This window comes from Schistocerca cancellata, chromosome 8, assembly GCF_023864275.1.
Source record: "Schistocerca cancellata isolate TAMUIC-IGC-003103 chromosome 8, iqSchCanc2.1, whole genome shotgun sequence".
Taxonomy (NCBI): Eukaryota; Metazoa; Arthropoda; class Insecta; order Orthoptera; family Acrididae; genus Schistocerca; species Schistocerca cancellata.
The window spans coordinates 286,403,187-286,426,343 of NC_064633.1; the positions used below are offsets into that span (position 1 = coordinate 286,403,187).

The window sequence follows — 23,157 nt, forward strand, 5'->3', positions numbered from 1 at the left end:
CAGTATCTCGTCTCCTACCTTCCAAACTTTACAGAAGCTCTCCTGCGAACCTTGCAGAAGTAGCACTCCTGAAAGAAAGGATATAGCGAAGACATGGCTTAGCCACAGCCTGGGGGATGTTTCCAGAATAAGATTTTCACTCTGCAGCGGAGTATGCGCTGATATGAAACTTGCTGGCAGATTAAAACTGTGTGCCCGACCGAGACTCGAACTCGGGACTTTTGCCTTTCGCGGGCGAGTGCTCTACCATCTGAGCTACCGAAGCACGACTCACGCCCGGTACTCACAGCCTTACTTCTGCCAGTATCTCGTCTCCTACCTTCCAAACTTTACAGAAGCTCTCCTGCGGACCTTGCAGAAGTAGCACTCCTGAAAGAAAGGATATAGCGGAGACATGGCTTAGCCACAGCCTGGGGTATGTTTCCAGAATGAGATTTTCACTTTGCAGCGGAGTGTGCGCTGATATGAAACTTCCTGACAGATTAAAACTGTGTGCCCGACCGGGACTCGAACTCGGGACCTTTGCCTTTCGCGGGCAAGTGTTCTACCATCTGAGCTACCGAAGCACGACTCACGCCCGGTACTCACAGCGTTACTTCTACCAGTATCTCGTCTCCTACTTTCCAAACTTTACAGAAGCTCTCCTGCGGACCTTACAGAACTAGCACTCCTGAAAGAAAGGATATAGCGGAGACATGGCTTAGCCACAGCCTGGGGGATGTTTCCAGAATGAGATTTTCACTTTGCAGCGGAGTGTGCGCTGATATGAAACTTCCTGACAGACTAAAACTGTGTGCCCGACCGGGACTCGAACTCGGGACCTTTACCTTTCGCGGGCAAGTGCTCTACCATCTGAGCTACAGAAGCACGACTCACGCCCGGTACTCACAGCGTTACTTCTACCAGTATCTCGTCTCCTACCTTCCAAACTTTACAGAAGCTCTCCTGCGAACCTTGCAGAAGTAGCACTCCTGAAAGAAAGGATATAGCGAAGACATGGCTTAGCCACAGCCTGGGGGATGTTTCCAGAATGAGATTTTCACTTTGCAGCGGAGTGTGCGCTGATATGAAACTTCCTGACAGATTAAAACTGTGTGCCCGACCGGGACTCGAACTCGGGACCTTTACCTTTCGCGGGCAAGTGCTCTACCATCTGAGCTACCGAAGCACGACTCACGCCCGGTACTCACAGCGTTACTTCTACCAGTATCTCGTCTCCTACTTTCCAAACTTTACAGAAGCTCTCCTGCGAGGAGAGCTTCTGTAAAGTTTGGAAGGTAGGAGACGAGATACTGGCAGAAGTAAGGCTGTGAGTACCGGGCGTGAGTCGTGCTTCGGTAGCTCAGATGGTAGAGCACTTGCCCGCGAAAGGCAAAGGTCCCGAGTTCGAGTCTCGGTCGGGCACACAGTTTTGATCGAATTATTATTTTATTCCGGTTACCAAGAATGACCTCTGCCCACACTAACTCACAGGAACTATCCACTTCAATTTTTGGAGTAGGTAAATTACTTTTAACAGCAACAAACACGACACCGCCAACTGTGTCCTTTCGGAACACAGATTTTTCGCAAAAGTTTCGGCTGAGCTTATCTCCGGCTTTAGCCAGTTTTCAGCACCTATAACGATTTGAGCATGAGTGCTTTCTATTAGCGCTTGTAACTCTGGTACTTTCCTAATACACCTACGACAATTTACAACTGTTATACCGATGATTCATATATCTACATTCTTCCTGTGTTTGGCCTGCGCCCTTTGAGACCGAAGCCCTTTTTGTGGTTTCCTGAAATCCTCTAACCCAAAAAGCCACCCAGTCCACGCCACACAGCTCCTGCTACCCCCATAGCTACCTCCTGCCTGTAGTGGACTCCTGGCCTATTCAGTGAACTCAAAGCCCAATGACTCCATGGCGCAAGCCTAGGAAACGGCAGCCTACAAGGTCGCAGACCCGTCTGAGCCTCTGATCAGACCCTCCATTCGGCTCTGTACCAGAGGTGCACAAGTTTCCCCCTTGAAGATTCTTTACCAGCTCATCACATTCCAGTCTCTCCTCACTCACGTGGAACTCCTCCAAACACTTTATATCATCCACAAACTCGACTCCAATAATCCTATCGTTTCCTCTCTACTTTCCAATCCTCACATGCAGCTGCGCCTTTACCAATACATTCCTCCAATCCTCCACTTACTCGCCCTCCATATGCTCTCCCAAGGAAACTTCAACCATTTCCTCCTCTCAGATCATGTACTCTGTTCCGACATTTACCCATCCTACCAGATATATGTCCACCCCACCCAATCAATCTTATTAGGGCTTCTTTCCCCTCCCCTCTCCACATAACCTTACCCCCCCCTTTTTCCCTTCTACGTTCTTTCCCCACCTCCTTTACCCAACAACTGTTAGTGTCACCGGCTCCCACCTCTATTCCACCCCTCTTCTGTCCCAACAGCCACCCCATATCAGCAGTGCACCGGTCCTACATCGTTATACCACCACATTTCTTTTCTATTCACTGGCCAACCTTTCCCATTCAACAGCAGACTACCTATCCTGTGGCATGGTCTTCCAATTTCTAGTGATAGGAAAAAGTGCTTCTTTTACAGGTTAGCGTTTCGGCAACATGTTTTAAATGTGTGATTCCTGTATTTGATTTTCATTTTAGCTATATTATTAATGTTTTTTAAATACCAGTACAAAAGTCATCCTTTGTCTATCTCAAAACTTCCATTTCATTTTCTCCCTTTGAAAGGGTTTTAAAGCCAGTGTAAGTATCTCCGTTATCTGTTTCTTGTTTTTTCATCTACTTTACTATTTTATTGTCCATTGACTGAACAGAGGGTCGCCTGTACCACGGACCCTGATATGGGGTGTGGGGAATATAATAAAAATAAAGGAAAAATAATTGCAATTTGACTGGTGAGCCAGTTCTTAAAGGAACTCTTGAAAGTCACTAATGCAAAAATAATAATTGCAGAGCGAGGGGCATTCAGAGCTGGGGATGTTTCAAGTAAAATTAGCAGAACTGCGTGGGGTTGGCCGTGTCCTCCTTTCCCTCCCCTTCCCATCTTGACCTTGGCATCTGCGGTTACCAGTATGACCTTGGAAGTAAGGAAGTGCTGTTGCTGCTGCCAGAGAAATATGACATGCGCTATTGTGTCAACAGTAATATGACACCACGTTGATGCTTACGACAGCACTTTTCTGCCCAGTATGCCTATTGCGACGCCACTATAACGTACCCTAGCTACATACAGTTTGCACTCATATCCTGATTTCGCTCTTAACAACAACTCCCAGCAATAACTTAAGCATTAAACAGTAAATTTATGACAATGTAGCTGGCAGTTACACTCACCACAGGCCAATCAGTCGTTGTAATTTCCTTAAATTTTACTACCAGTCTTGGCTCCTTAGTTGTTCCATTCGAAGTCATATCAATGGCAGTGCTTGGCCGTCGTCCATCTTTCCTGAAAAATAAGTATGGAGCTTTATTGGTATTTTTGAAAGTTTAAGTTATGTAAAGTGCATCATACACAGTAATGTAATTGGTAATTGTTATACGACCCTGTATCGTATCCATAATAAGCTTGAATGTCATTGCACCGAGTGTGATGTCCATAACAGGCAATGCATGAAAAGAATTTATTTTTTGTTGAAATCTGAGAAGACGTCTTACATTGATGACTAGTAGTGTAATGTGGTCAAAACGTGTTACGTATTTCACTAAACTTTATATAAGCTGCTACAGAACCAAAAATTTGTATATCGAAAAGCGAATAAACTCCGGCGAAAGAATTTTGCAGTTTTTCTCTGAGAATAACGAGGTTATTGAAGGCAGCAGGAGGCAGTTCTCATAGTACGGCAGTATAATGCCACTGGAAAATAGAAATGATTCCTCCTCGTACACACACCGTGGGCGATATTAGGGCAGAGTGCTGTGAGTGTATGATAGTGGGTAACCTGACACTTCTCCATTTGGAGATATACGTTGCTAGGATATGGTAAACGTTTCCGTCGGTAAAAATGAGGTATCACGATACCTCCTGCTGAGAGACAGTGCTCTGGTAGCTAGAACCAAAGCAGTATACTCTCTGGATAGCTAACGACAATTTCTTGTACCAGCAGAAGCAAGATACACCACAGATGGGCACAGTAGAAGATGCAATCACGGAAATAAAACCAAGTTTCAGGAGTGGGAGTAAAATTCAAGATGAAAAGCTATCAATGATACGATTTGCTGATGACATTGCTCTACTGCGTGAAAGCGAGGAAGAATTACATGATCTGCTGAATTGAATGAACAGTCTAATGAGTACAGAAAATGGATCGAGAGTAAACAAAAGAAAGACGAAAGTAATGAGTAGCAGAAATGAGAATATCGAGAAACCTGACATCAGGATTCATTGTCACGAAGTAGGTGAAGTTAAAGATTCTGCTAATTAGACAGCAAAACAATCAATGACGGACCGAACAAGGAGGACATAAAAACCAGGCTAGTACTGGAAAAAAGGGCACTTGTGGCAGTAGAAGTCTATTAGTATTAAACATAGGACTTAATTTGAGAAAGAAATTTCTAAGAATGTACGTTTGGAGCACAGTATTATATGGTAGCTTAACATGGACAGTGGGAAAACCGGAACAGGAGAGAATCGAAGCATTTGAGATGCGGTGCTACAGACGAATGTTGTAAATTAGGTGGACTGATAAGGTATGGAATGATAGGTTCTGCGCAGAGTCAAAGAGGAAAGGAATATGTGGAAAACACTGACAAAGCGAACGGACAGGATGATAGGACATCTGTTAAGACATCAGGGACTTATTTTCATGATACTAGAGGGAGCTGTGGAATGCACAAACTGTAGAGGAAGACAGAGATTGGAATACATCCAACAGATAATTCAGGATGTAGGTTGCTAGTGCTACTCTGAGATGAAGAGGTTGGCACATGAGAGGAATTCGTGGTGGGTCCTCGTATCAAACCAGTCAGAAGATGATGCCTCAAAAAGAAAAAAATCTAAGACTGATGCCGAGGCAACTCTAATGCAGCATGGGCCATAGATGATAGGTATGGACGACAGCAGTGGAGATGTCTATAGGCGAATAGATGTGCAGCTGTTGAGCAGCTAACCACCTAGATGAACCAAGGAACTACCAACAGTGTCTCCTCAACTAGCATTGGATTTGCAACAGGCACCTGGTATATGCACCCATGATGTCTGCTGTTCATCGACAACTAAGGTTGGAGTTTGCATGCAAGTACTCCACCTGGCAGTCCACTGAGAGATGCAGGTGGCATTTTAAGATAAATCCTGTTTTACACTCCACTGGACACACGGCTTTCGACGTGTATGTCGTGGAACTTCTGAAAGCAAATATCCTGCAACAGTCGTTGGAAGGGTCCATGCTGGAGGAGCGTGCGTTGTGGTCTGAATAATGCTTCCGTGGCATTCTCTGAATGATCTTGTCGTTCTAGAACGCACAGTCGATCAACAGAAGTATGCATCTATCCGTGGGGACCATATCTACTCATACATGTAGTTTTTTTTCCGCAGCACGATGACGTGTACAAGGAAGAGGATGGAACGTTTCATATTGCCCATAGTGTATGTGCATGATTCGAAGAGCATTGATTTTATCGGGCTACTCTGGCCACAAAACTCCCTGGATTTAAACCCACTTGAAAATCTGTTGCCGGCCGTGGTAGCCGAGCGGTTCTAGGCGCTTCAGTCTGGAACCGCGTGACCGCTCCGGTCACAGGTTCGAATCCTGCCTCGGGCATGTATGCGTGTGATGTCCTTAGGTTAGTTAGGTTTAAGTAGTTCTAAGATCTAGGAGACTGATAACCTCAGATGTTGAGTCCCATAGTGCTCAGAGCCATTTGAACCATTTGAAAATCTGTGAGACCTCGATCGTGCTATTCATGCCATGGATCCTCAAACTAGAAACCTAGCACTGTTGGCCATGGAACTGAAATTGGCATGGCTTCACATCCACATCCCAGTGCGTACCTTCCAGAACGTCACTGCCCGCTTCCTGGACGTCTCGCAGCGGTACTCACTGCAGATAGTGCTTATTCAGGCTTTTGACAGGTGGTCACATTGATGGGACTGGACAGTGTGTGAACATATTTTCTTATTTCATTTCCTCTTCATTGTATAATTTCATGCGGTTTTACACTGATACTGATTTTTCCTTTGTTTTCCTGATTTATCTGGACGTTGGACCAGTATGTCTTACAGGTTGGTAGGTTTTGTCGTGCTGCTCTGTTTAAAAGTTTTCCTCTTAGTATCTGCATTATAGCATGGTTATGGAGATGGGGCTATGTGTGATGATGCGATACACATCTGGACTATTTCTTACAGACAGAAAAGTGTACACTATCTGATCAAACCCAAAACCAAACACAGGTTTTTGCGTGATTTGTCACTCAGATCAGTCGTTCCCAGTCGTCCACTGTCCAGTGGCGTTATACAATACATCACCTCAAGCGTCTCCTAGCACTGACTACAGAAATATGTGGTTTATGAGGAACTGATCGATCATTGTAAGCCAATCTTTTTAACGCCTCATTGTGCTAGCTGGACTGATATTAGCACTTAGGAACTCAACAGTGATTCATTCGGCTGGTTTCATGCAACTTTTTACATCCACCCTCCGCGTTGCTTGACGGTCCCTGTGCGTCTGTACACGGGGTGTGACGGGTTGTAGTTTAACTGTGGTTGTTCCTTCGCAATCAAGTCACCAACAGACAACCTGGGCAGCTTTAGAGGGGTATAAATGTCTCCTGACCGACCCATCTTCTGTTACTGCTTCGCTACTGACAGTACTGCTTGCCTGTTTTTATACCGGGGTCTCTCGTGATATCTAGTAGTCAGTTCCGCAGTACGTTGGATTTCCTGGCTACATTTCATCAGTTAGTATATATATATAGTTTTCGATTATTCCCTTTTAAGAGAGTGATTTACCTTGAGTAGTCATGATTTCTTCTTCTTTCTTCGTTCTTTCCAAATTCTGTTCATACGTTCCCTGTGTTCTCTCTTGCGTTCTTCCGACGATCTTTTTCCCGTTCTGTTCTTCGTGTGTTCTTGTTTAAGTGTGTGTTTCTTTATGATGTTCCTAAACTGTTCTCTACTGTTTATGTTGTCTTGTGTGATTACAAGTTTTTTAATGTCTTCTTCTGTTTCAGTGATCCACTTTGTCTTCTTTTTGGTCTTGTTTCTAATCTCAAAGATTGGCCTTGAGAGCCTGGTTTTATTCATCCTGCTGATATGTCCATAAAATTGCATTCTTCTCTTTCTAATGGTGTCTATTATTGTTTCTTTGTCTTTGTGATCCACTTTGTCATCTTTTTGCTCTTGTTTACTATCTCAAAGATTGGCCTCGAGAGCCTAGTTTTATTCATCCTCCTGATATGTCCATATAATTTCATCCTCCTCTTTTAATAGTGTCTGTCATTGTTTCCTTGTCTTTGTAAATCTCTCTAGTAGGCCTCTTCATCCAAATTCCTTCCCGAAACAATAGTTCATACATTTTCCTCAGAATTTTTCTTTCCTGCTTTTCAGTATCTCTGATCTTCGTATGACCATGTGTCACTGTAGCTTCTGCAGCATAAAGTGCTTCTTGTAGGACTACTGTCTTCAATGCCTTAGTTTCGCATTGACATAAATAGATTTCTTATTATAGTGATTCCAAGTGAGCTTGTATGCTTTTTGTAATCTAGAGATTCTGTCTTTATTGGCTATTAAGTTCAGTCCTGATGGTTGGATTATCTCTCCCAGATATCTGAAGTGGACAACTTGTGCCACTTTCCCGTATTGAGTAGTAATGGGGAGATTATCTACAGGCTTGTTTTCCATATACTGTGTTTTGTCGTAGGAGATTTGTAGCCCAGTTTTCTGTGAGATTTCGTGTAGTTTTTCGAATGAAAGTTTGGCTTCCTCTCTATTGTTCGTTAGAATGGCAAGATCGCCCGCGAAAGCCAGATACTTCACCGTAATTCTCTGCTCTTTTTTAAACCCAAGCTGAGTTCCTTTTATTTCCTTTTTTCATGTCCTCACAATTCTTTCCACAACCATGGTAAATAGAAGGGGGGACATTCCATCTCCTTGACGAACACCAGTATGGATAGGAAATGTTTCTGATGTTTCTCCCATGAATTTAACTTTGGAGGTGGTTTCTGTTAATGCCTGTTGAATAAGTGACCTTGTTTTCCTATCAATCCTGAACTCCTCTAAAGTGTGGAATAATATTTGTCTGTCTATTGAGTCGTAAGCCTTTTTTAAAATCGACAAAAGTTACCCCCCAGTATTTCTACATCTTCTCATTTGCAAAATTGTTTTAAGATCCATATATGTTCGTTGCAAGATCGACCTTTGCGAAACCCTGCCTGATACTTCCCAATTAACTGGTCCGCTTGTTCTTCTAGTCTGTTTAACAAGGCCTTTGAAAGAATCCTGAATCCTTCCTGGTCATGCTGTCAACGTTTTATGAATTTATTTGTAAAAGTATAGACAGTGCAAATTAAAATGTCCTGTGGTGCCTCTCCTGCTCCAAGTCGGCCCGTTTGACGTCCTACCCCTCTTAAGGTATTCTGGATCAGTTCTAATGTTTTGTTCGTTGGTGGTTTCTTTCTGTTAGGTTGAAATCTAATATTTTCAGCAGATGGTGGTCTGATTAAAAAAAATACCTCTCTTGTTCGTACGTTATTTCTTTGGTATTCTTATTAGATATGGCAACATGGTCTATGTGAGATTCACCCAAAGCTGCATCAGGTGATTTCAATTTTGTACGTTTTTTTACAGGTTACGGAATTGCGTGGAAATGATCTTAATACTAAAGTTTTCGCAGAAGTTTATGAGTCTGTCGCCGTTTTCATTTGTTCTCTTGTGAACTGTATGGCCGGCCGCGGTGGTCTAGCGGTTCTAGGCGCGCAGTCCGGAACCGCGTGACTGCTACGGTCGCAGGTTCGAATCCTGCCTCGGGCGTGGATGTGTGTGATGTCCTTAGGTTAGTTAGGTTTAAGTAGTTCTAAGTTCTAGGGGACTGATGACCACAGATGTTAAGTCCAATAGTGCTCAGAGCCATTTGAACTGTATGAATTACGTTGTTTTTCCTGATTTTTTTCTCTTTACCGAATTGTCCATTGAATTCTCCTAAAATTATTTTCACATGATGAGTAGGGATTTTATTTTAAGCTTCCTCCAGTAGTTCCCACAAGTAATCTGTTACCTCTGGATCTTTTCTTTTCTAATCATTTGTGGGGCCATGTGCATTTGTCACTGTGTATACCTCGTTTCCAGATATTACTGAGATTGTGGAGATTCTTTCTGATGTTGAATGGAAGTTTATTATTGAATCTATAATTGATTTGTGCACAACTAAATCTGTGTCATATTGTTTGGGTCCCTTGTTCAGTTGGACAGCAGGTTTTCCTTTGTAGATTCTGAAGTTTCCCTGATCTAGATGATATTCGTCAGTTATCCATGTTTCTTGAATCGCAAGGATTTTTATGTGGAATTTTTCAATAATATTTGTGAGTTGTTTGAGTTTATCTACTTTGGAGAGTGTGTTAGTACCTATGACGTTTTTCTGTTTTGGTCTTAAAGATTTTGAGAAGCTCCGACTCGTCTGCGCATGACGTTCCTAGTCCCCGAAAATCCGATGACCAGGAAAATTCAGTCTTGAGACTGATGCCTGGGATATATATAATTACTTAATGTGAGCCTTAAGCTTCTTGTTGTGACTCTCAGCCTGAGAGTACTTTCATGCCAGTCCCTGATTGTGACTTCGGCTGTACACGTTTTGAGCATAGGGACTTATAATTTTCAACGTTCTTAAGGGGCAAAAATGATTCACAGTGCAGCACTACCTGAGGAAGACCGTTATGACCTCCATTTCGCTCTCCTCAATACATTGTCTTAGATTTCAAACTTTGTTATTTCTGACATTTTATACGACCTGTTTGTATCAATATGTAAGTTATTTCACAGTGTAGTAGCGGCCCCGTGGGAATTTGAACAGGAAGGTTATTTCTAAATAAAGTGTCTGCTCTTTCCCGTTACGCAAAGTAGGCCTATAATTGCAGGTAGGCCATTACAAACTAGGCGATCCCTTTTAACGCGGCGACTGAATTTAATCTAATACGTTATTTGCTCTGTTATCCAATGATTAATGTTTTAAAATTTGAAGCTCCTTTTTGTAACTGAGACCGTTACCTAGATTTTAATTAACGAAGTGCTCTATGAGAATGTTTCGAAATTTTATTACAGATTTTTACAAATAATCTCCAATTTGTGTAATTAGTATCTGGCAGGCTACAAATTATAGCGTTCGTTACGCTGTATTCCACAATTGTCGAATCGAACGCCCTTCAGTCGTCTAAATTTCCAAATTTAGACGGCTGTAAAGTGTTTGATTCGAGATTCTATAATGAACAGCCGAGGTCTCGAACCATCTCTGGAAAGATGGACATACAGAGGCGAGGTTTTTGTGTTGTTCTTGACGAAATTACTTTCATTTTCAGAACACCAAGACGAAAGTCACGATTAAAAATAATACCTACAATCCACAGCCTGATCAAAGCCCTGGGAGAGTTTCCATAGCTCAAACATTTTTTCATGGTTTACCTTAATCCTAACACGTATGGTTTCCTCTTTCATCTGTAAATGGTTCCCATCACACGTATGCAATGTGCATAAAGATTGGGAAGGATGGAGAAAATTACAGAGAGTATTTGGCACAAGGAAATAAATTGGCTCAGTTTATGAATAGGGTATTTGTTAGTGCTTATTTCTACAAGAGATTGAGTGCATCAAGGATGCACATGGCGTGATAAATCCCTTATGCCACCATGGTAGATTCAACGCTACTAGTGGAATAGGATATGCTTGTGTGTTATCAAATGGACGTGTAAGCGTCTCTATCATAGTCTTACCTCACGTATATTCGCGATGTTTTTTATTGCAGTGTGCTGGGGTCTGAACACTAGGTGAAACTGCATCTGAAGCTACATCGAATATGATGTTAGTGTAATAAACACTTGACTGTTTTGAGACGTTTCATGTCACCTTTGTACAAGTTAGTTGGACTTCGCTGCTTCGAACATATCTCATAAGCTGATCAGAGGAATTTGTATTCTTTAAATCCCTGTTCTGCCCAATTCGAACAATTTTCATTTGCAGAGAATGAGAGCTCTCTCAGTTTATGTGTATATACCTATCTGTCTCTTCCTTTAATCTGACTGCAAAGCATTCCTTGCCCTGCAGTATGGTGAAAGGAGTCAATCAGTTTTCTTTTACTAGGCTTTTGAGGAAGACAGACTGTGCTGAGTAATTGGCTCAGGTGGGTGGTGGATACATCAAAACTAGTTTAATTTTAGTCCACAAACATAATTTTAGGAACCTTTTTGATACCAGTGAAACTGTACGCCGCTACCATTTCTTCTGTTGGCCATTGTATTGTTGGCAGTTCCACATACCCTGCCGGCAGTTGTTAACCGTCCTGCAGGCAAACTGAAAGCATTTTGGAGGCATCCACTTTCTCTGTGCGCAGCTGTAAATTCGATTGGTGCCATTAGCGTTTATATTTTCTGTGTGATCAACATTTACTTGTCAACTAAATATCATATTTTTACGCTTAATTATCAAAACACCTTCCAGGCGCTTACTGAACACTTTCTCAAGGTGGCTGATCAGAGGCAGACTACTAAAACAACTAAGATTAATAGTCTCAAGAGTTTAGAAGAAACATCTCCCAAGATCACGTATACCCAATCTGGACTCGAAGAGGGAGTGATGCGCTCTTTACCCCATGCGCGCGAGGAAAAGAGCAACAAGTATTGCACCTCTTACAGTCGTCCAGTTTGCCAAAGTGTGGTTAGTAAAGAGTGTGGAGAAGGGAACCTGGGTGAATATTCAACCCAAATGAAAAACAGTGTACCAGATCATATGTGAAGTTCATTATATGCTGCTAATTTTTAATGCCATATGTGTTCATCTTACAGGAATCTATTACTCTGTCGAGTTATTTCTTAGACAATAAAGTAGTTTGAATTTTTGTTTTTCACTTCACATCACTTTTATCAAGTGTTACATTAACTCGTTTCCCTTTTATGATTTTTTTTATTTTTTTTTTTTTTGTTCAGCTGATCTTTTACTTTCTAATATATACAAACATGAAATATATAATAAATATTTGTGATAAAAATAAAATAAATTACTTTCATCGCTAAGCCAAGTCGATATCATTTTAGAACCCACAACATAATTTATGATACAAAGAAAGCACTTGTGGATTTTATCCTGGGAAATGATAAAACCTAGAAATAATAACGGCGCTGCTGCAGATAAAATTCACTTTATTATTTACAGCGGTACAACCCAGTACGCGCCGTTAAGCTAAGAGCACACCACACCCCTATCAAGATATTCCACTTGAGAGGACTGCCGCGCTGCTCAGAGAGCCTTATCTGGTCCACTGCCGTTATCTGTGGTAAAGTTCCCGAAAAGTCACAACTCCATCTGAGGGTTAAGGGCTCTTGAAACTAGACACGGACAGTATTGTTCTTCTCACAGAGCTATACATTCTGAGATAGTTCTTCTCACTGAATAGGTTCAAAAGAACTACGTAGTTCATTTTTCGTGTTAAAATACTACCAACAAACCTTTAAACTACTAAATTAGAAGCAAGATTTTACTGCCTACTAAACTGTGTGACCATTCGGAACAAACCCAGTGTGCATATTTCTAAGAACTTTTTTTTTCTACATGGAATGTTTTAGTTAGGGATGGGCTGACCGCATTCAGTTGTAATCCTAGCCTTTGCTTGGAAACTTGTGTAATGGGAAGCACTGAAAATTAAATTATTCTTATAGTCACCAAGAGCGTTTGTCTCCTTTTTCTTATCTGATAGGGCCTGGAAAAAGAAATAAAACGTATTCTTATTTAGTTAAAAAAATTCTTAAGATGAGGAAGAAATATTTACCTACAGTGTAAATAAAACTACGTAGCGAGTGCTAACAAGTGTCAAGGAACAGGATATCGGAATTGGAGCCTTTCAGTAGTGGAGCCTGTACTGCACTACAGTGAACTAGCGGAGTGGTTTCGGTCTTCTGATTCGACATAGTTCGGAACTGGATCCGGAACTGAACTAAGAGAAAAAATGGATGGGTTTTAGTCTTTTGACCTGGAGTCCTAACTGAACTACAGTGAGCTAACAAAATGGTTTCAGTCTTCCAGTTTGGTACAGTTTCGATCTGGTGCTTGAAGTGAGCTAAGTGAACTACCAGAACGGTCTTGGTCTTCCAATCTGGCACAGTCCGGAACTGGAATCTGAACTGAACTAAATGAACTAACAGAACGGTTTCAGTTTTCCAATCCTTCACAGTTCACACGGATCGATGCTGGGCCAGAACTGAACTAAGTGAACTAACGGAAATGTTTTAGTCTTTCAATAAGACTCAGTTCATACATTTCACCGTTAAGAGTTCAAAACTGCAGACACTTAGGTCCTGGAAGGTAGGATGTACTCAGTATAAAAGGAGGGGAGATTCGTGCATGTGCATTCTCAGTTCCAGAACGTAGGAAAATGAGTAGTAAAAGAAAGATAGGTCATTGAAAGAAAGGCTGATCCAAACAGTTCCTTTCCTAGAATAATTCATTTGAACTAATTCGTTCATGAACTACACATCACTACTTAAAATGATAAGTTATTGAAAATATTTGAGTACTGAAAAAAAAATCAGAATACTTAAAAATGTTACAGCAGCTATTAATTTTATGAATTTTGTAATGTCATGAACCAATGTAGGTCTGTAAATGTTAACTTTAACTGTAAATAAATTTTGTTTTACATAACAAAACAGTCCAAATCACATAAAGATGTTGATCGATTTACTGGTTACCAGTTTCGACCACTGTTCTGATCAGCTATGTCCATAGGAGTCTGCTGAAACTGGTGAAGAGCAGGCCCCACTCTAGTATACGTATGACCACTGTTGCATGACATGCAATTTACGTTGCTTAAATAGCGGAAGCTCCACCCACCGTCTCCAGCATTACATCATTGCCAACCAGTGACCGTAAAACACGTTAAATCAAGTCTAAATGCAATTATTTGTGTACAATATTTACGTCCAGATCATAAGGGTAGCTAGTAACCAATAAAAATTCGCATGATGCCCACTATAATTCCCTGAATGTAACAACCAGAGGCAAAGATCTTTAGCAGGAACTCCACCAGTAACCATGTCAACGTTCTGAAGATCGATGTACTATGACTACACACCAAAGTACATCAGTACTGCCTTACAGTCTTTGGCTCGCCAGTAATCAAGGTACCACCGTCAATATTGACATGTTACTACTATCAATCAGAAAACGCAATAGTTATTATACGTTGAAAATAGTTTCTGTCACAATTATATTCAAAACTGACGTGGCATTTCACTCCTAAAATGAGTTACAAGCATACAGTGTTAAGCTAAAAAACATTAGTGCCCTTCTATAAAGACAAGTGCATAGGATATGTCAGGTACAGATAGCGAGAAAATACTTTCTATAATTATGTTAATCTACATCTACGTTTACATGGTTACTCTGCAAATCACAGTGCCTGGCACAGGGTTCATCGAACCACCTTCACAATTCTCTATTATTCCAATCTCGTATAGCGCGCAAAAAGAACAAACACATATTTTTTTTCGTACGACCTCTGATTTCCCTTATTTTATCGTGGTGATCGTTTCTCCTTATGTAGGTCGGTGTCAACAAAATATTTTCGCATTCAGAGGATAAACTTGGTGATTGGAATTTCGTGAGAAGATTCCGTCGCAACGAAAAACGCCTTTCTTTTAATGATGTTCAACCCAAATCCTGTATAATTTCAGTGACACACTCTCCCATATTTCGCGATAATACAAAATGTGCTGCCCTTATTTTAACTTTCTCGATGTACTACGTCAGTCCCATCTGGTAATGATCCCACACCGCGCAGCAGTATTCTAAAAGACGACGGACAAGCGTAGTGTAGGCAGTCTCCTAAGTACATCTATTAGATATTCTTAAGTGTCCTACCAATAAAACGCAGTCTTTGGTTAGCCTTCCCCACAACATTTTCTATGTGCTCCTTCCAATTTAAGTTGTTTGTAATTGTAATTCCCAGGTATTCAGTTGAATTTACGGCCTTTAGATTTGAATGGTTTGTCGTGTAACCGAAGTTTAACGAATTCCTTTTAGCACTCTTGTGGATGACCTCACACTTTTCGTTATTTAGGGTCAACTGCCAATTTTCGCAACATTCAGATATTTTTTCTAAATCGTTTTGCAATTTATTTTGATATTCTGATGACTTTATTAGTCGATAAACGACAGCGTCATCTGCAAACAACCTACGATGGCTTCTCAGATTGTCCCCCAAATCGTTTATATAAATAAGGAACAGCAAAGACGACCTGTGACCTCTCTGACAGGATGTCACAAATCCAGTCACATAAATGAGACGATATTCCATAAGTACGCCATTTCACTACCAGCCGCTTGTGTGGTACAGTGTCAAAAGCCATCCGGAAATCCAGAAATACGGAATCGATCTGAAATCCCTTGTCAATAGCACTCAACACTTCATACGAATAAAGAGCTAGTTGTGTTTCACAAGAACTATGTTTTCTAAACCCATGTTGCCTGTGTCAATAGACCTTTTTCTCCAAGGTAATTCGTACTGTTCGAACACAATACATGCTGCATATCGACGTCAATGATATGGACCTATAATTTAGTCGACTACCTTTCTTGAATATTGGTGTGACCTGTGCAACTTTCCAGTCTCTGGGTACAGATCTGTCGTCGAGCAAACCGTTGTATATGATTGTTACCTGTGGAGCTAATGCATCAGTATACTCTGAAAGGAACCTAATTGTTATACAGTGTGGACCAGATGACTTGCCTTTATTAAGTGATTTAAGTTGCTTCACTACTCTGAGGATATTTACTTCTACGTTACTCATGTTGGCAGCTGTTCTTGATTCGAATTCTGGGATATTTACTTCATCTTCTTTCGTTAAGGCATTTCGGAAGGCTGTGTCAGTAACTCTGCTCTGGCAGCACTGTCTTCGATAGTATCTCCACTGCTATCGCGCAAAGAAGGTATTGATTGTTTCTTGCCGCTAACATACTTCACATGCGATCAGAACCTCTTTGGATTTGCTGCCAGCTTTCGAGACAAAGTTTCGTTGTCGAAACTGTTGCAAGCATCTCGCTAAATTTCGAGCTTCTGTAAAACATCGCCAGTCTTGGGGATTTTGGGTCTGTTTAAATTTGACATGTTTGTTCCTACCGATACTATTTGTTTGAATTCAAGCCACATCTGGTCTACATTTAAGTTATTGATTTGGAAGGAGTGGAGATTGACTCTCAGGAAGGTGTCAAATGAATTTTTATCTGATTTTTTGAATAGATATATTTTTCGTTTATTTTTGGAGGATTTGGGGGCTACAATTTTCAGTCTCACTACAACAACCCTGTGTTCACTAATTCCTGTATCCGTTTTGGTGCTTGTTATTAACTCAGGATTATTTGTTGTTAAGAGGTCAAGTGTATTTTCACAACCGATTACTATTCAGGTGGGGTCGTGAACTAACTGTTCGAAATAATTTTCAGAGATTGCATTAGCACAATTTCGGATGGTGTTTTATGCGTACCTCCGGAATTAAACACGTATTTTCGGCAACATATCGAGGGTAAATTAGTCACCACCATATATAATCGTATGAGCCGGGCTCGTATTTGATATCATACTTAAGTTTTCTTTGAACTTTTCAGCAACTGTATCATCTGAATTGGAAGGTCGGAGAAAGGATCCAATCATTATTTTATTCCGGTGGCCAACTAACCATACTAACTCACAGGAACTATCCACTTCAATTCTGCGGCAAGATAAATTACTTCTAACTTTCGGAACACCGTTAGGTTCTTTGGCTGAGCTTATCTCGGGCTGCCTATGAGGATTTGTGCAGCAGTGCATTCTATTAGTGCTTGGAGCTCTGGTACTTTCCCAACACAGCTACGATAATTTACAACTGTTGTACCGATGGTTCTGTATCTACGTTCTTCCTGTGTTCGGCCTGCAGCCTTTGTGACTGAAGCCCTGATTTTGTTTTCCCGAGACCCTCTAACCTAAAAAACCGCCCAGTCCACGCCACGCAGTCCCTGCTACCCGTGTAGCCACCTCCTGTGTATAGTGGACACCTGGCCTATTCAGCGGAACCCGAAAACCAACCACCGTTTGGCGCAAGTCGAGGAATCTGCAGCCTACATGGTCGCAGAACCGTCTGAGCCTCTGATTCAGACCCTCCACTCGGCTCTGTACCAGAGCTCCGCAATAGGTCCTGTCGACTATGCTACAAATGGTCAGCTTTGCTTTCATCTTGCAAGCAAGACTGGCAGCCTTTACCACTTCCGTTAGCCACTCGAAACCAGAGAGAATCTCTTCTGATCCAAAGTGACACACATCATTGGTACCGACGTGAGCACCCCCTGCAGTTGGGCCTAATATTGGAGCTCTCAACTAACAATAATCCCACCCTCTGTGATTATTCAGATCTTGCAGGCTGAGAAGTTTCCTGTGAAACAGGAAAGGCGACAACATCTGGCTCAGTGATAGTGACAGCCACAGACAGCACCTACACCCTGTTTGTAACCGGGGAGGCCTTACGTGCGGCCGCCTGGGAAGTCTTTCGCCGCCTGCTACGCCCAGAGACGACCTCCCACTCGACCAAAAGTCAGGGGTCAACCAACATGCGAGCGGTAACTGGGCTGGCCACCGGTGAGGACCGATCGGAGAACTCGGACCTACTGGACGTCCGTTGGATACCCTCGGCCGGCCCACACCAGTGGCGCCCATCCACTGCAGCCTCAAGCCGTGTAACCGAAGCCATCACAACCTGAATCGTATGAAGTTTGACATATGCCTATTCTTAATATTATATAAAACATTATATGTGAGGGATTAATTATACGGGCAGTGATTGAATTTCTCGTAGCAGAGGAAGAAACCGTGGGCAATATTCATAAACGCTTGTGCAAAGTCTACGGAACATCTGCAGTCGATAGGAGTACTGTTGGTCGCTGGGCACAGAGGGTGAAAGCATCAGAGGGCGGTGCTGCGGAGCTCCGAGATTTGCCGCGGTCGGGAAGGCCTCCCACGGCTGTCACGCCTGACATGTTGCAGCGGGCTGATGTTCTCATTCGACGGGATCGACGCAATTACGCATTACGACTCGACAATTGGCACTGGAGTTGTCAGTAAGCAAAGGAACTGTGGATGTGATTATCAATCAGCTTGGATACTCAAAAGTGTGTGCAAGATGGGTTCCTCGGTGTCTTACTGTCGATCACAAATCCCAAAGAAAAGACATTTCTTTCGATTTGTTGCGACGCTTTCACGTTGACGGGGAGGCCTTTTTGTCACGGATTGTGACAGGTGATGAAACTTGGGTGCATCATTTTGAGCCCGAAACAAAAAGACAATCGATGGAATGGCGTCATGCTTATTCTCCACAGAAGAAAAAATTCAAAACAGTTCCTTCAGCCGGAAAAGTCATGATGACTGTGTTTTGGGATTGCGAGGGCGTAATTCTCATTGATGTGATGCCAAAAGGCAGTGCCATAAATTCAGAGGCTTATGTCAAAACATTAGACAAACTTAAGCAGCGCTTCCGGCGCCTTGGGCGTCATGTTAACCCACAGGATGTTTTGATTCAGCATGATAACGCTCGTCCTCACACAAGTTTGAGGACTTGTGAACACATCGCGAAACTGGGTTGGATAGTGTTACCCCATCCACCCTACAGCCCCGATTTGGCTCCTTCAGACTTTCACTTGTTTGGGCCAATGAAGAATTTCATTCGTGGAAGACGTTTTGCCGATGACGAAGAAGTGATTCACGAAGTGACAACCTGGCTCCGTAGGCAGAGTACAGATTTTTACCGGCAGGGAATACACGCTCTTGTGTCTCGCTGGAAAAAGGCCGTCGAACTTGAAGGAGATTATGTGGAAAAATAAAGCAAGTAGACAAAACATCAGTCTTTCACATATGTAAATTTGATTGTTGTGGAATAAATACTTCTGGAGAAAAAAAATATGGGGCATTATTTACTGGGCAACCCTCGTATGTAAGGTAACGACAATTAGGACTGTGCCTTACAGGTACCTTGGTAACAACAAATACATGAATGTATCCTCATTATAGAGTAAGTGCTGACCTGCTATCACTTCTTGGTTTATACAAATATTACATTATAATATGTACAATGAAAATAAATTGTATTACGTCAACTGTAAAAGGAGAACTAGTTCATTTGTCAAAATTAATACTCCTGAGTATACAGTGGCCTCACCACGAAACATGAGCTAACATTGATAACCAGAGGTATTTCAACATTGTGGTCAATATTCAGGTAATAAATGAGCAACGATCAGTCATTAAAGCTTTGACTTGAATTGTAATCAGCTATAGTACAAAAATGCGAATATTCAATAACAAAAGTGGTCCATTACTGAACCTCTACTTTGATTAAACAAAGTTGTTTATTAAAACTGCCATTCTTTAGGTATAAACAAAGTTCAGAAAACAAAGTGACTAGGACGTGCGATGTTGAAAACACCGTCAAATACAACTATATATTCAGAGGAAACTTTTACATCAACGAAACAGTAAACCTATAAACGAATGAAGCAGTCGAGCGAGGAATCCTAGAGTAAATTCTTGAAGAGATCAGAAAGAATTGTCCTCTGAAATCTAACGGTTCATTAAGCAAAGACAGTGGTTTTCTTTTATGATGAACATACATTTATAATTATTGTAACGTCTTGAGCAAAGAGCTCTTGCAAGGGGGGCATTATGAACAATCCTTAAGTTACTTGAAATAGATTCTACTGAAGCATGTTCACGGAATCCCAATAGAAATATTCTCACATTTGACGCAGATTATTTTGTAGACCCAGGATTTTGAATACTTATCCTGATGGTTATCAGTGGTGTGTCTAAGTTTAAACTGGAAGGCACTGTTAATTGTGAAAGCTATAGTTAATTCTGTATTCTTTAATAATTTATTTATTTTGTCGGATATGCTACTTAAGTATATCGTTTTAGTTGTTTCACAGTTATTGTTAACATTGCCGGCCTTTGTGACCGATCGGTTCTAGAAGCTTCAGTCTGGAACCGAGCGACCGCTACGGTCGCAGGTTCGAATCCTGCCTCGGGCATGGATGTGTGTGATATCCTTAGTTTAGTTAGGTTTAAGTGGTTCTAAATTCTAGGGGACTGATGACCTCAGATGTTAAGTCCCGTAGTGCTCAGAGCAATTTTTTTTTTTAACATTGAGTTGAAGCAAATTCTAATACGATATTTGCAACTTCCTGAATAAACGATCAACGTCATGAGCTTCATACTCATTCGCATCCGCTATCTGCTTCAGAATATTAACTTCTTTCTCAATCATTTCAGGTTCTAATGGTCACCATGCGTATTCTTATACAGTAATAGTTAATTTTCTTTCTTTTTATTCAATTTTAAGCTTTGTATTATGGTTTGATAAAGCTTCTTTGTATTTTCGATATGCCTATGGTCTGGACGTAAATACTGTATGCAAATAATTGTATTTAGACTTAGTTTAACTTGTTTTACGGCCTAGGCTGGCAATGATGTATTGCTGGAGACGGTGGGTGGAGCTTTCGCTATCTAAGCGATGAAATTGCATGTCATGCAGCAGTTGTTGTAAGCCTACTAGAGTGGCGTCTGCTTCTCGCCGATATCTGCCGACTCCAGTGGGTATAGCTGTCTTTCTTGTACTGTTTGTTGATGTTATATGTTCATTTTTTGTACTTGTAGTTTACGTTCCTGTAAGTATCTTCATGTTACTCTCTTCACAGAGAAAGCGATCTGATGAGGATCAGAACGGTGGTCGAAACCGGTCATCCATAAATAAATAAACATCTTTATGCGGTTGGGACTGTTTTATTATATAAGAAAAAGTTTTGAACAGAACTGTTGATTTAAACTGGTAACCAGATAAAATGTTGCAAAAAATTGTAACTAAATTTTCTAATAGAAAGTTAAAATTTCACTAAGTACAGTAAATTCGAGAAGTCTCCATATCTTCTTGAATAGGTACGGCGGGGGAAAAAAGAGCTTTTTTGTATCCTTGCTTTGAAGAAGGGGAAAAGCACTGATGTCAGTACGGCATTGCTTTATTTCAGCATTGCGTCATTTCATTGGGGAAGCCATGGCTGATGTAAGCGGACACGGTAATGCTACTGAAAAGCTATTAGTGGCGCGTTTGTGGTTGTGCCAACGTTCACAGACGGGTAAAACAATGGCGCAGATAATGGGTGAGTTTGGAGACCACTTGGGTAAGGCCACACCCGTTAAACACCTTTGCTTGATACGGCAAACATGCTTTGTTTTCAGCAGGGCAGTGCTTAAGCCATGAAAATCACAAGTTTTTGAAAACTTGTGATAAAGCTTACAATGAGAAATCATTTCTTATAAAATACTCCTGTGAAATTCAGGTTCTTACAGCAAGATTTCTTATAATCAAAACAATAAAACCACAAATATAATATGAACAACATGAGCTACAGTCTGTCACTTTGCTCCCCAGTTCTACTCGAAACATATCGACAAAAGTCGGCAGTCTTCGTGACTATGACGTCATCTTTTCAACTGCTGAAAGTAGCAACTTTCAAATAGTTCCGTTGTAGCAGCTCGGTTGGCGTGCGTCCATTTTTAATTAATAAAGCATATAGCAATGAATGACGATGAACGTTTCCTGGGCTGTCGGCGTCACATACAATTCTAACTTCCCGAAGAGTTAGCAAAAACAAGAGGCGATGTGGTATGATGCATGGAGTCAGAAATTTAGCAAAAGCTTTGAATGTCGTTTCTATTCTACTCACTGAGCTGTATTAGAAATGGTATGATTTAAGTACATTTTCATTACAATAAATAAGTAAGACAGTCAACACAAGATTTGCCGATATGTACCGATCACTACTTCAGAATGAGGATCGATACATTTTGGGTATAGTGTAGACACACAAACACGCGCACGCACGCACACATACACACACGCACGCAAGCACACACGCACACACACACACACACACACACACACACACATACACACACAGACACTGCCTCGTCCCGCGCCCATGCCCAGCACATACGGTGGTCACCCTTTGTTATGTTCAGTAGTTCTGGCGCAGCGGCAAATTTTGGTTCCTCTGCGATTTAATATACGTGTCTATTTTAAATCTACGGTATTGAATAATTGCAATTCCGGCCGAAATTCAGTACTGAGGCAGTGTCAAATGCAGCCCGCTTAGTGGACGTAAGAAAACATGGGAATGAAAGTTTGCTGCAGTCGAATAAGCTATTCAGCAAATTTAAAGAAAATCAGTTCGAAAAGAGCAGCTGATCTTCAAGTACCAAGGTCAACAATGCGTTATGACGTTAAAAAGCATTTAAAAATCAGGTTCCTTTTATCTGCCGTGTAAGGTTTGTTGAAAAATATATTCTACTCATCAAATTTGTCAAACCAACCCGCAAATAGAATGCAAGGCGTCACATTCCAAGTCTATGTAACTTCGTATCAGGGTATGGCTTGGCCCTTAATGAATGTTGTGAATTGTCGACACACACCGTCTCTCCTTACACTGTTTATACGACTATAAGGGCACATACAGAAACCAATCTCGTATTAAAAAGGATCAGACCCGAAACTTTCTGGAAGGACTGTGTATAATTTCCATTGAAAGGAAAACCGTGACAGAAAGCAACGGCGTAAAAAAAAAAAAAAAAAAGAAAGAAGGAAGACTAGCGTCTAACGTTCTATCGACGTTGAGGTCATTAGAGATAGAGCACAAACCCGGATTGTGGAGTGGTAAAGTAGGAAATCGAGCGTGCTTAAAAAAATGAACTACACTGCATTTGACTTAGGGTATGTGAAGAAATCACGATAAACCCAAATCTGAGTTGCCACATGAGGATATAAACCGTCGTTCTCCCGGACACGAGTCCCCATTGCAGCACCTCAGTTGGTGGCATTTTTCTTTATCTAAATTCTCACTTTTGTATTGCTACGCCGAGAAGTACTGTTCTTGTC

The 23,157-nt window shown here is 41.4% G+C and overlaps 1 protein-coding gene across 1 annotated transcript in view; it reads right to left on the bottom strand.

Annotated features, from left to right (window-relative positions):
- Nucleotides 1–23,157, bottom strand: part of LOC126095525 (sodium channel protein Nach-like) — a 267,631-nt gene that overhangs the window by 172,778 nt on the left and 71,696 nt on the right. Inside the window, exon 6 of the mRNA XM_049910308.1 lies at nt 3,355–3,466. Coding sequence (XP_049766265.1) covers nt 3,355–3,466 — 112 coding nt within the window. The remainder of the gene's footprint in view (nt 1–3,354; nt 3,467–23,157) is intronic.